The sequence below is a fragment of the Schistocerca nitens genome, chromosome 6 (assembly GCF_023898315.1).
Source record: "Schistocerca nitens isolate TAMUIC-IGC-003100 chromosome 6, iqSchNite1.1, whole genome shotgun sequence".
NCBI classification, from domain to species: domain Eukaryota; kingdom Metazoa; phylum Arthropoda; class Insecta; order Orthoptera; family Acrididae; genus Schistocerca; species Schistocerca nitens.
Genome location: NC_064619.1, coordinates 212,459,360 through 212,477,965, shown reverse-complemented (window position 1 = coordinate 212,477,965; position 18,606 = coordinate 212,459,360). Strand labels below are relative to the sequence as shown.

At 36.7% G+C, this 18,606-nt stretch overlaps 1 protein-coding gene across 3 annotated transcripts in view; it reads right to left on the bottom strand.

Annotated features, from left to right (window-relative positions):
• LOC126263718 (asparagine synthetase [glutamine-hydrolyzing]) overlaps positions 1-18,606 on the bottom strand; it is a 197,346-nt gene that overhangs the window by 83,216 nt on the left and 95,524 nt on the right. For all 3 annotated transcript variants that reach the window (XM_049960864.1, XM_049960863.1, XM_049960862.1), the window contains exon 6: positions 14,518-14,696. In XM_049960864.1, the coding sequence (XP_049816821.1) occupies positions 14,518-14,696 (179 nt within the window). The remainder of the gene's footprint in view (positions 1-14,517; positions 14,697-18,606) is intronic.

Sequence of the window (18,606 nt, the reverse complement as noted above, 5' to 3'; positions counted from 1 at the left end):
ATTTTGTTTCCAATTCTAAGTCATGAAACCATGTTCCATTGCTTGTGCTGATATTCAACTAACAATTGTCACAGTCAGCCTCATAACATGTAAGTGATTCCACACAAATTCATTGTCCTTTATTGTCTTCTGTTAGGCAGCAAGGGATCCAGTGACCACACACCTTTGAATATATCAACTGGTGGACGAGTGTGTCAGCACTACCAACAGAGATGTCCAGTTGAATAGTGAGGTCTTCGTTTGTGATAAGTTTATCACCTTGAATGAGAGTGGCCATCCAGTTCCAACATTGCACGAGTCACAGCTGTGTGCAGCCAGCCAGCACGTGGGAGATCAGACAGATTTACATGAACTTGTTGCAATGATGACAGATATCTCGTCCAATGACTCACCATACTTTTGTTCACTCTGTAGACCTAACGCAAGTTCCTACGAATCACTGTGATGCTCTGGTTTTCTGCCAAAGAAACTCAGTGACAACTCTCTGCTTGGAATGCACCTCCGCTACAGATGCAATTTTGAAGGCTATGTATAACGCTGCCACCCATCGGAACTTTATGTAACTAAAGGGGCTGAAGTGAGAATGTTCCATGATGTCCCAAAAAAAATTACAAATTTTTTCAACTGAAATTGGCCAATAAAAAATTGTTGTATTACTAATTGAATGTATCATGTACTAATTGTAAAACACAAAACCTGAGTAGTGACTCTGATTTCAGTTGACAGCAGACAGTATGATTTCTTTTGTAAATACTGACAAGTCTCATACATACCACAACAGTGAAATCTGTTGTCATTTCAATCACATTTACAGTACAACAATTGACAATTACACTCATTAAGTCAGATTATACAATCTGCTGTGAACTACATAAGATGTCTTTTGAAATTCATCTTGTTTGGTATTTTGCAAATAGCAGTAAATAACTTAACTCCAGTTTGAGCAATATTTCATTATGTCAGTCATTATCCAAAATTGTTGTTTATGACATAGACATAAAGTGCATAGAGAAATCATTATTCATGTGAAAAACCATACTTCAAAGGTACAGGTTGTCTCTCTGTGTTGAATATAATTATTGTAAGAGACTGTGGGGACATTTTCCAGTATGTCTTTTTATCGTGGTTTCGCACTGTATTTGAGTGCCCCCAATTTCTTCCCAATTATGAGAGAGCTGATGTGTAATAATACCAGGAAGCAAGTAAATGCATTCAAGAGCTATCCTGAAGGTGTCATTAAGCCTTTACTAAATTATTCAGGCTTTTTTACTTGTTTTGGACATGTTGAACACTTGCTCAAGGACTGAGATCAATCAATTTTGTTCATCTACCAGTGACTTCTTTACAATATCTAGGTTAGGTTAGGTTAGGTTAGGTCAACGAAGCTTAATCAGGGGAATATAGTCAGATACGACAACATTAATTTGTGCCACGGATGATAACTTATGCGAAATCCACAGAGGGATGGGGAGTAGTGGGATTGCATGGTATTGTTGGTAGCCCATCAGTCTTTTTTATCTCATTCTCAGCGAGGTACCAGTCCGCTGAGAAAGATATTAAATCATCTACAGACAGGTAAAAGTATACAGCATATTGTTTTGACAAGCATAAGTATCAGTTGTGACAAAGTCACAAAGGAACACTGTGACAATTCTGTAGATACTTATATGGTTCCTCATAATTTTATTTGGTCTCTAATAACAACAGTCCACTTGTTAAAAATTTATTTGTTTATATGCTCTAGATATAGTCCATCATCAGAAGATCATAAAAAAGGCTCAATACGTATCATGTCACATGATCTCAGTCTTAACATTGGTGCTCAATTAAGACTGAAGTCCTGTGGCACAGTTCTATGTTTCGTGAATTAAATTTTCTAGATAACTTCATAATTTCCTTATTTATTACATCGCTTCAGCTGCTGACATCATCAGATACAGAACTATGCACTGAGTCCTTTTATATGATGTTGGAATGATGAACTATCGCCGAAACACATAAACTAATGCAATATTAATAATAACTAGACTGTTATTATTGCCCACCAAATAAACTGGTGAAAAACGACGTGTTCAGTATTAATCACTATAAGCTGGAACTGTGTTGTGTAAGGGATAAAAGAATGTTGATATCATTCCCCACTGCTGAGCAAGTGTGAGTTATAACCAGGCTAAGAAAGACTGCTGTTAATGAACCATGGTAGCATGACATACAAAAATCAACAGTGTACGGATAGTCTCCACTCGTTCCAGCACCATCTTCCCATCTACTGTATTTTACAGATTATAAGACACACTGTTTTCTTGAAAAAACTGCCTCTAAAATTCAGGTGCACCTTATACTCAAAATTATTATAAAAATGCCCAGTGTTTGATCTAAAATTCCCACCAGTCTTAAAAATGGCCATATATTCAATGCCGTGGGAAACCTATCTCTACCTGGCAACACTGGATTAAACTAGCAGCAGCAATGCACCAATGCGATGAGCATGAGTTTTGGGGGATTCGCAAGCTTGCTAACACTGCCTCCCTCCCATTCCACCCTACCATCACTAACCTGGAACACCATCTAGCTCATGACGCATCACTGCAGTCTATGATGACAGTGAACTTCAATTGAAAATTATTTGTGTTTTCGGTATGAGTACAATATTTTTGTTAGTAGCTAGCTTTGTAACAAAAAAAAAAAATTAAAGATATTCATATGAAGCAGTCAATAAATTGAAAGTGATAGCATATGCAGAAGAACATGGAAACAGAGCAGCTCAGTGACATTTTTCAGCTCTCCACCAACAGAAAAAACCATTAGCAATTGGTGGGTTAGTAAAGAAGAGCTGAAAAAAAGTGAAGAAGACTAAATGCGCAAATAGCGGACTGAAAGCAAAATGGCTACAACTCGAAGATGACATATTGTAATGGAGTCAAGGACACCATCGAAATGGCATTGGAGTTAATACAAGGATGATTAAAATACACACTTGTAAGCTAGCTTTACTGTGGAACTTAGCAGATTTTAAAGGTGGAGTTGGTTGGTACTATAGGTTTATAGAAACCAGATGGTAGTTATAAGAGTCGAGGGGCATGAAAGGGAAGCAGTGGTCGGGAAGAGAGTGAGACAGGGTTGTAGCCTATCCCTGATGTTATTCAATCAGTATATTGAGCAAGCAGTAAAGGAAGCAAAAGAAAAATTTGGAGTAGGAATTAAAATCCATGGAGAAGAAATAAAAACTTTGAGGTTTGCCGATGGCATTCTAATTCTGTCAGAGACAGCAAAGGACCTGGAAGAGCAGCTGAACAGAATGGACAGTGTCTTGAAAGGAGGATATAAGATGAATATCAACAAAAACAAAACGAGGATGATGGAATGCAGTCAAATTAAATTGGGGAAATTAGATTAGGAAATAAGACACTTAAACTAGTAAATGAGTTTTGCTATTTGGGGATCAAAATAACTCACAATGGTCGAAGTAGAGAGGATACAAAATATAGACTGGCAATGGCAAGGAAAGTGTTTCTGAAGAAGAGAAATTTGTTAACATCGAGTATAGATTTAAGTGTCAGGAAGTCGTTTCTGAAAGTATTTGTATGGAGTGTAGCCATGTATGGAAGTGAAACATGGTCGATAAATAGTTTAGACAAGAAGAGAATAGAATCTTTCGAAATGTGGTGCTACAGAAGAATGCTGAAGATTAGATGGGTAGATCATATAACTAATGAGGAGGTATTGAACAGAATTGGGGAGAAAAGAAATTTGTGGCACAACTTGAATAGAAGAAGGAATCGGTTGGTAGGACATATTCTGAGGCATCAAGGGATCACCAATTTAGTATTGGAGGGCAGCGTGGAGGGTAAAAATCATAGAGGGAGACCAAGAGATGAATACACTAAACAGATTCAGAAGGATGTAGGTTGCAGTAGGTACAGGGAAATGAAGAAGCTTGCACAGGATAGAGTAGCATGGAGAGCTGCATCAAACCAGTCTCTGGACTGAAGATCACAACAACAACATAGGTTTACGAAGCATATGGACTTAGCATGCAAACCAAAACAGCTCAGAAAATGCCACAAGAGTATGAAGAGAAAATACCGTAATATTTTTCCATTACTTTATTATTCAACATCAGAAGAAAACCAGTGTGGAACTAAGCGAAATAGTGCCCTGTTGCAATTGCACTAAAACTGTAACAGGGTGTATATGCGGACAAGGAAAACACAATTCCCGGATGTTTCCCGGATTTCCCGGTTAAAAATACACTTTCTCCCGGGTGAAAACACGCTTTTTCTGTGTTAAGTGACAGTATATTTTCCCTTATCAATCTCTTGAATGGTTATGGTTTTATACACGGGGGTAGAATTTCCCGGCACTTTAGAAAACGAAACGTAGGGAAATATCTTTGATGTGCAGCAACATGTACGCCGCGTATTTTCGTATTACGAAAGTATACATTGGAATTCCACCAAACACCGAATGTTACTTTATGAATAATTGAAATCGAGATTGCGATGTGTCTTTGTAAGCCAGTCACAGCTCATGTCACGTGATCTCGTCAGCCGATCACATATTCAGAGCATAGGACTCGTGATGTGGTCAGCCAACAGCAACATAACTGTTAAGTAGCACAAACACACAAACAGGGGAAGTTAATAAATGGTTCAAATGGCTCTGAGCACTATGGGACTTAACTTCTGAGGTCATCAGTCCCCTAGAATGTAGAACTACTTAAACCTAACTAACCTAAGGACATCACATACATCCATGCCCGAGGCAGGATTCGAACCTGCGACCGTAGCGGGAAAGTTAATAGTTTAAATTACATAGTGTTGCTACAAGAAAAGCAAAGCTTTCACATATAATATTGGTCTCTAAGGTTAATAAGCTGCAAGAGAAGCTAAGCTTTCGCATATAATGTTGATCTTTTTTGCTCTTGTTACACTTTAAGATATATCACACGAATGTAGCTGTAAAATTTTTAATAATGACATATATGTCTGATCTTCAGGGTTCGAAATTCTTCTAAATGGCTCGTCATCAAAGAGTTGACTTTTAAATGAGAGTCAAACGTTCTGTGATTTAACAAATTCACGGTACATCTTGCATTTTAGTGAATCATTGCAATTTTGCAAGATAAAAATAGCCCAACAAAAGACAGTTAAATAATACTTAGATATCTACATATCTTTTTGTTTGATGGTTTCAGTGTCCAGGGACTAAAATTCATTTATCATAACTTTGCAACCTGATGATCCAGGTTTTCTTTTATAAATGACTATTTGTTTACTATTGCTTATTTATTTCTAAGATATTCTTGAATGCAAATATAACACTTGTTGTACTTTTCATCACACAGTTCTTCAAAGTAGAGTCATTATCTTTAACATACAACAAACCTTCACAAAACAACAATAAAACAAAACTTAACTGAACACAGCCATAAACAATCCCAATGACATAACACAGACTGTTTCTCTTAACTAAGCCTACAATTCAACTAAATTGAGACTCAACACAGACCATTTCACATGGTATTCTAACATTCGAATGACTTAAAGCGTGAGTGTAGACCTGGATTATATCTGATTATTCCCCCAAACTACCTACAACTTCTTTACGAGGTGACTTACTTGGAACTTGCACCCACTCTTCTTTACTGGCTAGCTGGCTGCTGGAAACCCTCTTGACTTCTTCTCCGTAGAATAATGCTAGGTACAGGAATTTTTAGACTCTTTCTACTTATGAAATGAGTAGGCATACAAACTTTACTCTTCATCAATTAACAATATATTTAACTTCCATACACAATAAAACTCTCACTTTACACATAAATATGTAACTTCTTGTAAGTCTCTCGTATAGCCGAATGTCAGAAACAAATTGGGTTAAAGTTAAAAGAAAGTTGGCTTGGTTACCATAACTTTTCTTAACAGGAATCAGAAAATAAGTCTTGCCTATAGCAAGCTTACGTCAAGAGTTCTTTTTCAACTGTCCTTGTTTTAATAACAATAGTCAATGCAACAGTAGGCACAGAGCTGCTCATAAACACCATGGTTCTTCCTTACACACTCACTAAAACATCTGTGGATTGCTCGATAGGTACTTGTCGATGCAGTTCGTCCGTCATGTCTACTTTCTTCCCGTGACTGATTTTAAACCTGCACACATAAACATGTGACGTGCAGAAGATGGGATTTTACTATCTCACACTTGTATCTAGAATATCATGTGTTCGAGATGGTAGAAGGCTGAGTGGTTGTACAATCACTACATAACCCCCCCCCCCCGCAAAAAAATCCCAAACATGCGATATTTTATATACATAATCATTATTCACATAATATCACTCATAATAACATTTCATATGTTAACAGTATACATTTCTTACATATGTTTGTATACATATCTTTCCCTTGAATAACAATTCTCTGTCCTCTCTTGAACAATCTTTCACTTATTATTTCTCTACTCTTTTCTTAATTTTACTGTTATTAATACATGAGCATTTACTCGTGGTTTTAGTCAGCTTTACTAATATTTAGAAATTGTGAGGAATTTCCCCTGTCCCAATCGTAAACTTCAGGTGTTTATGAGACATGAGTAATCTATTTTCTGTTTCCTAAATTTTATACTACCTTTTTCCTAGTATGCACTATTTTCATTATTTGTAGCTTGGAGGAACTCAGGACGAAATGAAAGTGTTCTTTTCACGCTCATTTATTTCCATGAAACATAATAATGCTAGTCATTCATAGAATTCACATTTCCCAGAATAATCCCTATCAAATTTGTGACTTTTGTCACAATACTGTCCTCTTCTCTTAGGATCAGCACCTATTCCTTGCTTGTAGGTTGACCTTATGAGAGTACTCCCTCTTTCCATTCTGGTAGGTACACCCCTTACAAAAGATCCCTATTTTTTAGACCACAGATTCTCCTCTCTCCAAGTACGTACACCTGCCCTTTATACTTAGTGAATGCTGGATATGTCCTCCCTTATCCTTTCTGAGGAGGCCTCACGGTACATTACCCTAGTATACATTTCTATGTATACCATAATTAAGTATCTTCTGGTAAAGATATAAATTTATATTTTAAACTTCGCATTCATTCTTTAATATATCATTTACTCTTAGAGTCCTCCTCTACTTATCAACTTCTATATTTTAAATAGATACTATGTCTAGATATACTCTTTACATTCCACTATCCTTCAATTCATCAGAGTACTTATTACACTGACATTTCTTAATGATAAATATGACGGATTCCTTTCCTACTTTCGCTTTCTTTCTTTGCTCACACCTCTTTCTTATTTATCAATTACTCATTACTACTTTATAGTTGTTCGTTATGTACGTTTTTCTTCCATAAACTTATATGCTTCTGTCTCTCATTGCGTGTGAGTTCATTGTGCCTATTCTAATCTCTATTTAGAACTGTCACTGTTATTTGTTTATGTGCACCTCTTCTTATGTACATTCGATGTAGAACTGTCATAGCTTCCTATATATAGGTGCATATCTCCATATGTACACGCATTTTCCCCTACAACACCTGGCGGTTCTCACATCTTGACAGGCTTTGTTTTATGTAATTTAATGTTTGTGTAGAAGTGTATATTTGCGTATATGTGGATGTGTGTTCCTGTAGTCTGATTTTTCAGCCTTCTTATCTAAAGATAAGATTTAGGTTTCTAGTAAACACGGTAATAAGGAAGAACTTCAGCAATAGAAGTTTGTGAATATGAAAATAGGGAAAAAATAGACAGGTCCTCAAATGAGAAGTAAGAAAAGAAAAAATAGATGTGGATGATAGGATCGAAGGAGAAAAAGAAGATAGCCCCAAAGACAGGAAATCCTTCCAACCCCCCTTTCCTAGGATCCCTACCTCTCAGGTACTTGATTGAGATGCCGGAGGACGTCTGGTGTTAAATCGTCCCCTACAGAATGGACTTGTCTCACTTTCACCCTTTGAGGTCCCCGAAGGAAATCCTAGCAACCCCATGGAAACAGCAAATGATGAAAAATCAGGCACGCTTATTTGTGAGGATTGTTTGAATGGTGTGATGTGTGTTTTGTGTTAGTCACGATTTATCTGTTCTTGTAAATCATGCTTTTAGCTACAATACCCACACCTTTCAAAATTTATACAAACCCTCCCATCTAAACCACATCTCATAAAAGGTATAAAATACTCTATACAAAATAGAAAATCTATACACTACGGTGTAACAGTTGTTCAGCTAGTCACATCATATTATACTTTCCACAAATATAATACTCTATTCAGTTTATTTCATCTAGATATCACTTTTTTTCTGTGATTCTCTTATGTTGTTCCCTATTTTATAGTCATATCTGGTTTGCTAAGCAATAAGATTACAGAACAGTTCTAGATTTTAAAGCAATCTGGTGCAGGAAACCTATTTTGGAAAAAACACCGAAAACAACTCGGGATCCGATGGTTGTTACTCCGCCCGTTAACATTATTCTACATTATTGCATTTGTTCCCAATGTAAAGTTCTAACCTTTTTGATAAATTTTGAAAAGTGTCATTCTGTTTCTGACTAAGGTCAGTAAACATATGATTTATATGAGTGATCAAAGAATTTGTCAACTTGTTCTTTAAATCCACGTTTAAATTCTCTACTTTATTAGTTATAGCATTGAACTCAAGTCTTCAAAGCACCCATGTCTTCACATAGATTACTAAATTCTTTGCTTTGAGAGTTGGCTTTGGCATTTAACAAACCTAAATTTGTTGTTTGAATATTTGGAGTTTCACTCTGAGCATTTAAAGCTTCACTCTGGGTATTTAATTGAGAACTTAATGAGTTTAACTTAAGACTCTGAGCTTTGATTAAATTTATCAACTCAGCCCAGTCAGGCACTTCTTTGCTAATTTTCATAGCCACAGCTGGGTCTTGAGTTTCCCCAACCTGTTGTATATTTTCCAAACTTTTATATCCTTTAGCGCTTGTAAGCATTTAAAACTAACTTTAAATATGATAATTACACAATAAATTTCACTCAACAGTATCTTGTACCACTTCTTACTAAAGTAATCAAGTTTTATTTCATGCTCACCCGGCATAGAATTCGCGTTATGTAGGTGAGCAGATGGGGAGGCAGGTCAGCACTGTTGAACAGCAGCTGGTGCTGGTGGCGTCGGATGTATGTTGGTTTCCACATCTGCGTCCCCACGATGTGTGAGAGAGCTGTATACTCCCCACACTGGATCTTCTTGGTTGAAACATGCTATGCATATTTCTTCTTAGACAAATATGTCGAAATCTTCTTTGCTGTTTTATCGTTATGAATTTTTCATTTCTTCATCATCTTTCCATTTAAATTTTGCTGCATTGGATACTTGAACATATTACAATTTCTCAGAGTAATTCCCTTGTCTTATTATGTTTGGTTGCTACAGCAACATGTGACAGCAGCTTCTCTCATTTTTTACTTAAAATTTCTCTTTTCTCGGTACTGTAATGGTTGCCACGTTCTAATGTTCCAACGACTTAAAGTGCGAGTGTGGATCTGGGTTATATTAGTTTATTCCCCCAAACCACCTTCCGCTTCTTTACGAGGTGACTTACTTGGAACTTGCAGCCACTCTTCTTTACTGGCTAGCCGGCTGCTGGAAACTCTCTTGACTTCTCCGTATCATAACGTTAGGTACAGGAATTTTTAGACTCTTTCTATTTATGAAATAAGTAGGCATACAAACTTTACTTTTTGTCAATTAACAATGTATTGAACCTCCATACACAATAAAACTCTCACTTTACACAAAAATATGTAACTTCATGTAAGTCTCTCGTACAGCCAAATGTCAGAAAAAAATTGGGTTACAGTTAAAAGAAAGTTGGCTTAGGTACCATAGCTTTTCTTAACATGAATCAGAAAATAAGTCTTGCCTGTAGCAAGCTTGAGTCAAGAGTTTTCAAGAGTTCTTTTTCAACTGTCCTTGTTTTAATAATAATAATCAATGGCACAGTAAGCACAGAGCTGCATATAAACTCCATGGTTCTTCCTTACACACTCACTAAAACATCTATGGATTGCTCAATAGGTACTTGTCGGTGTCGTTCATCCGCCGCGTGTACTTTCTTCCTGTGACTGATTTTAAACCTGCACACACAAACATGTGACATGCAGTAGGTAGGATTCTACCATCCCACACCCATAGCCAGAATATCGTGTGTTCGAGATGGTAGAAGACTGAGTGGTCCTAGAAGTTACATTGAAATTCTTGAATCACTACAGTATCAATTTATGGCCGAAGACTCTCACACACCAGAGTTGATTTCCAAAGAAGTTACAGTGATCTATACTTTGACAATAATTTTGTGCTGTAGAAAAACTGAGATTCTGCATTATTGGAATAAATAATATGTCTTAACATTAATAATTATGTTTTTCTTCAATTTTGTTTAATTTGAATGTGAAAATACTTTGATAATTAGTTTTTTCGAATGCACATATTTTTGTATAAAAAACATACCAAACATTTTCATAACTATCCAGTATGATAATGAAATAGAAATTCACAAATATCAACAAAAAGGCAGTATTGAGCAATTGATTACCAGTGAGACCAGCAATGATAAAGTCAATTTGGAAGAGAGAAAATTACTCTTGGAGTGTTACAAGGTCTGTATTCAATTCCCACTTCAGGCAACAGCTATTAAGAGGCAGGAAAAAAGATCCTAATCACTTCTGATGATGCCAAGTGAAGAACATAGGACTGCACTGTGGTTCCAAGTTCACATTAAACAACATGTTCCTTTGATACCAACTAGAGGTTAGGTTAGGTCATGAGACAAGGAGTAATTTTATTTTAGATAATGAACCAATCGTCACATAAGGTCACTGGGAACTTATTCCATCTTCTAGTTGAAATTGGGATATTGACAATGTTGGTATTGGACTGGGATTCAAACTCGGATCTTCCTTTTCATGAGATTTGATCCTTTCGGGATGACACAGCTTAATCAATTTCTTTTCTGCCCAAGATTCCAAACTCTTCAAGGTCTCCACATAAGTCATATGACTGAGTTTGCATCCTAGTTGGCTTTAAAATTTTCATGAGATCCTTTCAAGGTCTAGGAAGTGCAGACCCAACTAGTGGTGGAAAACAATTTTGATTCTTAACATCTCTTTGGGCAGTGACAACAAAAACAAATGGTGACATTTCTGACTCCAAGTCAGGCACAGAACTGTTTGTAACATCATTTCTAATTCAAATTTGCCATTCCTAGTTGCTGATGAAAAAGAATTCAATAGTTAGCATCTCATCATGTGTAGTCAATGACGATATGTGCATGGTTGAATTCCGAGTGAGCAATGAACTCTTCATCACTTTACTTCTAATTCAAACATGAGCACATCTCACTACTTGCAAAGAAATCTATTTTTAATGTCCATTTGTGGCTAGAAAACAATGGTGATAGGTGGTAGGTTCAAATTCTTGGAAGGAAAAAATTATTCATTCATCTTATCATTAAAATATTCAAAATCTTCCTACTGCTGAAAAAATTCAATGTCTGACTTTTCATTGTGCTTATTTACCAATGTGATTAGACTCTGAGTTTGAATCCCTGTCCAGCACAACTTAATGTCCTGCTATTTCAAATTTGTTACTTTTTAATGAAATCGTATTTAACATCTTTCATAGTAAGATAATTGGGAGAACAGTTACTGGGCAGGAGTCCTAGTCCATTACAATAACTTTCATCACGTAAGTTCAAGATCAATTTGCTGATGCAGGCTAAAAATTAGACATTTCACATCTCTTTCTGCCTAGTCAGCAATGACAATCAGTCATATGTCAAATCTCAGTTAGGCACAGAAACTTTTGTTGTTTAGGACTGGCTGTAGGAGCTGGGTTTGAATCCATATCCAGAACAAAACAGGTTGTCATCTCATTTAAAATACAAACACATGCACAACTATACCTGCAAGAATAATTCAGATTTTTAATCCTATTATATGTTAGGGGTGATAAGTGAACTTAGGTAACTGCACACAGAGTGATGTGCCACCATGAGTAACAGAAAGTTACTAAACAGATAAAGTGTCAAATAAATGAAAGTTAATTGCTGGCCAGAAAAACCTTTTAGAGAGCAAGAATACTTTGAATCATCATAGAACTTTGGGAAACCAGATATTCTTGCTAAATATCTTATTCACAAAAAATCTAGTTCTGAGTAAGGACTGTCTCATCTGTAATCAAATGTTTTCTGATACTTGCATTATCATGTTATTAGCTTACTTCTGGACTTACTGCCACACAGAGAAATGTTCTGCAGTAGTCACATGCAGTAACCATTTTGCATAGTCAAACAATTGTACCAAAAAGAGGTTAGAGGATCTGCAAGAAAGTTACATTATGTGGGCTGCATGAAAATCAGGCAGAACATAGTTCAGGTCATTCAGATACTTTTCAGCATGACAGCACTTAGATGCACTCTAATAAGAATGAGCTTTCTTCTTTTGTTGAACTCATTTCAGTACTTAAACACAATAGCAAACACAAAAGCCAAAAGACCATAACTCAATGAAGCATGCGAGGGGCTGGAAATGATATTGTCCACAGATTGCACAATATTTCTCAAGAAGCACAATACATTTGAAAAGTTTTTCTTCTTCTTCCTTTCTTCGTAGGCTAAAGCCAGTTTCCTTTAGTAGCCCTCAGTCTACACTGAGGTTGTCGCTCCATCTTTTCCTTGAATGGCCAATATTTCTTTTACCAGCTGGTAATTTATTTCTATTTTTACTATTTATTTATTTCTATTCTCACAATCTTCCATTCATTCATCCTGTCTATGTGCTTGTTTCATTCATGCTTTCTCTTTTTTACTCACTCATTCATTAATGGAGTCCACTTCAAAGTCTTTTCTAACGTTTTCACTTCTCTCTATATCTCACAGAGTCTTCCATGTAATCACTGACAGAATTTTCATTTCCATGGTTTCCAAAAGTCTTTTTGTTTTTGAAGTTTCTGGTCTTGTCTCAGCTGTGTATTTCATAATTGGTCTCACTACCGTTTTGTATATTCTTGCCTTTGCATCTTTTCCTATATGCTTGTTTTTGCAAATAGAATCATTTAACTACCCTGCAACTTTGTTTGCTTTTGTTGCTTGTTCTCTAACTTCCTTTTCAGCATTTCCATTGCTGTATAGTTCAATACCAAGATATTTAAACGTCACTATCTGCTGAATACTTTTTCCATCCCCTTCCAGTTTGCATTTAATTGGTTCCACAGATGTGGTCATGCATTTTGTTTTTTGAGTGGATATGATCATATGTAGGCATTTGGCTGACATGTTAAATATATGTAACAGTATGAAAAGCTTTTGATCTGTTCAATGCTGATGCAAAATCTCTGAATCTAACCCACACATGTTCAGAATAACTGCACTAATGGAAATATCACACTACCCTCAGGAAATATGTGCAAAGGTGAACATACACATAACACAGAGCTTCCCCTCTCCCTTTTATAAGTTGTGAAGTGTCTCAGGAGCACACCAAATAAAAAGAGAAAGGATCACTCTCAATGCTAAACTGCAACTGATTTGTGAACACAATACAACCTCACTATTCTTACAGTGAGTATGACTCCACATCACTAAGCCCTGGAATGCATTTATGTGACAGGAATGGCATGTCCTTGAGCCTACAGAAAAAATCTTTCATAGCTGATGACACACACTCTGACAGGGAATATCTGAGGCTGCTGCAGTTTCTCTAGCCAGTGCAGGTACTGCACTGCTATATTGTAGTTCTAAAAGCAAACTAACAATCCTGACACTAACACGTTGAATTGTAGTGTATGTCACCTTTTCCTGCACTGCTGTTGAATATTTCCTCCCTCCCAGAATCTTTCCACAGTCATGAAATAATGATACAGGTGGCAATCAGCTCCTAAATCACCACACACTGACTGTGGCAGTCCCCCAATCTGGTATCGACCTGGTCTTCTGTAGTGTCATTCACATGTGTTCACTGCGATATTTATGTATGTCTCTTATATTGCATGCAAAATTCACACAGTGTTTAGAACCACTATACCTAAGACCTCCGCCCCAAAAGCCTGTTGCAGATAACAGTCTGATACCTGTTTGCTTAGGAAGTCACATGTTTTTGTCCCAACACAATTTTGCATGCAGGGTTTCCATGATGTAGTTTTTCATAGATATTTATAACTTTTAGTATCACTAGCTTCAAAATGTTGAACACTGTTATTTTCTGGAAACTGTCAGCCCTTGTTTTACTTCTGAAGAGAAATTAAAGTAAGTAATAAAAGACATTAATAATATACAATGTATCTCATAGTTTTATATATTCACTCCTGCTAAAGACTGTGGCCTCATAAGCAACTGAAGCCACTGAATAGTACAGTGCAAAGTCCTTAATTTGTTACTGACACAAAACTATACTTAAAGACAGTTTAACCTGTGTACATAACTAAACAACAATTTTAAAGCCTTTGATTTACTTTTATAATGAATTTACCTGGATCGGGTATGAAATGCCTTCCTCTTTAGCCAAACGCACAAGCAGTGCTGTAACAAGACTGGAATCTAAGCCACCAGAAAGCAGGCAACCAATTCGGCGATCAGACATCAGTCTCTTCCTCACAGCAGACCTCAAAAGGGTACGAATATTGGCATGTATGTCAGTGGGATGGAAGTCTAAAAATATAGAAAAGTTCAAAATAATTATCAGCTTTTTAGTTTTCATGTCTAGATATAAAGGATACTACTTCAACATACTGAATTCCAACTTAATATCGTGTGGTACTATTTCCATATACCATTTACATGAGTATATTACAATTTTTCTTTACCTGTGGCAATTTAATTTTGAAGTAATGATGAAAAACCAACGTCATAGTTTGTTAATCATATCCTAATTTAGAACCTTTGGTGAATATAATGCACCAAGAATAATAAATACAAAGCACATCCTGCTCTCCTCTCCTCTCCTCTCCTCTCCTCTCCTCTCCTCTCCCCCATTCCCCTCCCCTCCCCCAACCACAAGTATTTTTCCGATAGCAGGAATTTCATATATTTGAAGGTAATTACTGGAAAGCCATTCTGTATCCTAATAATTTAAATACTTTTCTCAGTTGAACTTTTCCTTCAATTTAACAGAGTTTTTCTAATTGACTTTTGGGCTTGTGTGTGTGTGTGTGTGTGTGTGTGTGTGTGTGTGTGTGAGTGTAGGCAATGGAAAACATATTATGATTATTATTGTTGCAGCAATGAATAGGCAAACTGTTAACGTTTTCTTCTGCATCTGCAAATGCTTCAGTTGCAGTCAGATGACAGTTATAGAAGTAGTTACAAAATGCTAGCCAGTGGTAATGAGAAAGCATTTGTGCTTTTGAATATCATAAGCATCAGTCTACCATAACAGACAGTTTTGAATGAAATGTGGGGAGGACCCTTCCTCTGACAATTCAATTTGCAGATGTTACTGTGACTTTGTGGATATGGGCCATTTATCTAAAATTAATGTCAAATCAGTGGACAACAAGAAACTGAATGCACCTTACTACAGATAATGCCATATTGCTTGCAACTGCATCACACTGTAACTGGTAATAACAAAAGCCTACTGCAGTGATACATAACACTGCAGACAAGTGATGAATTAATAATATATAATAATATAATAATAATATATAATAATATAATAGAATAGAATAATATATAATCATTAATAATATATATAAAATAATATGCTTAGTAAATGTGCAGATACTATGCATTAGTTTTATTTATGCTGTGCTTTTGTTGAGCCCTATTGAGGGGCAACACATGTCTTCACCATGGGACAGCAGTCATTGAAACTTAGTGAGAGGGGATACCTGCTTGGATGTGGAAATAAGTGTTCAATGGATTGCCATCCAGCTCTGGAGATAAGCTGACTTCCCAAGAACTCTTAGATCAATTAAAAAACATTGTAATGGAAGTAAGATGAACTTTCAAGTTAAATACAGATTTTTTATACAGAAGCATTAAGATGTTCAGTTAGTACAAGATGTTGATGTATATAAAGTGGAGGAAAAAACATTAAATGCTAAGTCACAATTAGTGTGGAAAGTTCATTCCTCAAATTTGGTGTAAACGAAATAACATTCTTGAATATAATAGAGGGAAACATTCCACGTGGGAAAAATATATATCTAAAAACAAAGATGATGTGACTTACCAAACGAAAGTGCTGGCAGATCGATAGACACACAAACTAACACAAACATACACACAAAATTCTAGCTTTCGCAACCCACGGTTGCTTCGTCAGGAAAGAGGGAAGACGAAAGGATGTGGGTTTTAAGGGAGAGGGTAAGGAGTCATTCCAATCCCGGGAGCAGAAGGACTTACCTTAGGGGGAAAAAAGGACGGGTATACACTCGCACACACACATATCCGTGGATACTGGCAGAAGTAAAGCTGTGAGGACTGGGCTTGAGTCATGCTTTGGTAGCTCAGATGGTAGAGCACTTGCCCACGAAAGGCAAAGGTCCCGAGTTCAAGTCTCGGTCGGGCACACAGTTTTAATCTGACAGCAAGTTTCATATCAGCGCACACTCCGCTGCAGAGTGAAAATCTCATTCTGGAAAAATGGCCTTACTGTGCTGGTACTGCAAATGGCTAAAAGCAGGGGGAAACTACAGCAGCAATTTTCCCAAGGGCATGCAGTTCTACTGTATGGTTAAATGATGATGGCATCCTGTTGGGCTAAATATTCCAGAGGTAAAATAGACCACCATTCAAATCTCTGGGTGGGGACTACTCAGGAGGATGCAAGAAAAACAAAATACTTCTACAGATCGGAGCATGGAATGTTATATCCCTTAATCAGCAGGTAGGAGAGAAAATTTAAAAAGGGAAATGGATAGGTTGAAGATAGATATAGTGGGAATTGGTGGCAGGAGGAACAGGACTTCTGCTCAGGTCAAATACGGGTAACATAGGAGTGGGTTTAATAATGAATAAGAAAATAGGGCTGTGGGTAAGTTACTATGAACAGCAAAGAGAACAGACTATTATAGTTAAGATAGACGTAATACCCATGCCTCCCACAACAGTACATGTGTATATGGCGACTAGCTCCACAGATGATGAAGAGATTGAACAACTGTATTATGAGATAAGGGAAATTATTCAGAGAGTTAAAGCAGATGAAAATTTAATTGTGATGAGGCGACTGCAATTCGATAGCGGGAAAAGGAAGAGAAGGAAAAACAGTAGGTGAATATGGACTGAGTGACACAGGAAGCCACCTGGCAGAGCATAACTTAATCATCGCTAACACTTGGTTTGAGAATCACATAAGGAGATTGTGTTTGTGGAAGGGGCCTGGAGACACTAGAAGAGTTTAGATTGGTTGTACAATGGTTAGAAGATTTTGGCACCAGATTTTAAATTGTAATACATTTTCAGGGCCAGATGTGGACTCTGACCACAATTTATTTGTTATAAACTGCACATTAAAACTGAAGAAATTGGAAAAAAGTAGGAAATTAAGGAGATGGCACTTGGATAAGTTGATAGGACCAGAGGTTGTTGAGAGTTTTAGAAGCAGCATTTTCAGCTGAGTAGAACAGGGGCTAGGAATACAGTAAAAGTTGAATGGGTAACTTTAGAAGATGAAACTGTGAAGTCAGAAGAGGATAAAATAGGTAAAAAGATAAGGCCCAGTGGAAATCCTTGGATACAGATACTGAATTTAACTGATGAAAGGAGAAAATTTATAAATGCAGCAAACGAAGCAGGTGAAAGGGAACACAAACATTTACAAAATTAGATTGACAGGAAGTGCAAAACGGCTAAGCAGGAATGGCTAGAGGACAAATCTAAGGATTTAGAAGGATATTTCACTAGGGGAAAGATAGATTCTGCCTACAGCAAATTAAAGGGGACTTTGGGGGAAAAGAGAAGCAGCTGTATGAATATCAAGAGCTCAGATGGAAAATCAGTCTTAAGCAAAGAAGGGAATGCTGAAAGGTGGAATGAGTATATAGAGGGTCTATACAAAAGATGAATTTGAAGGCAATATTATAGAAATGGAAGTGGATGTAGATGAAGATGAGATTGGAGATATGACACTGCAAAAATAATTTGACAGAGTTCTGAAAGGTCTAAGTCAAAACAAGGCACCAGTGGTAAACAACATTTCGTCAGAACTACTTATAGCCTAGGGAGAGCCAGTCATGATGAAACTCTTCCAGCTGGTGTGCAAGAAGTATGAGATGGGAGAAACACCCTCAGACTTCAAGAAGAATGTAGTAATTCCAATTCTAAAGAAAGCAGTTGCTGACAGGTGTGAAAATTACCAAACTATCAGTTTAACACATCATGGTTCCAAAATATTAACACAAATTCTTTACAGAAGAATGGAAAAAACTGGTGAAAGCAGACCTCAGGGAAGATCAGTTTGGATTCCAGAGAAATGTAGGAACACACAAGGCAATACTGACCTTACAACTTATCTTAGAAGATAGGTTAAGGAAAGACAAACCTATGTTTATAGCATTTGTAGACTTGGAGAAAACCTTTGACAATGTTGACTGGAATATTCTCTTTGAAATTC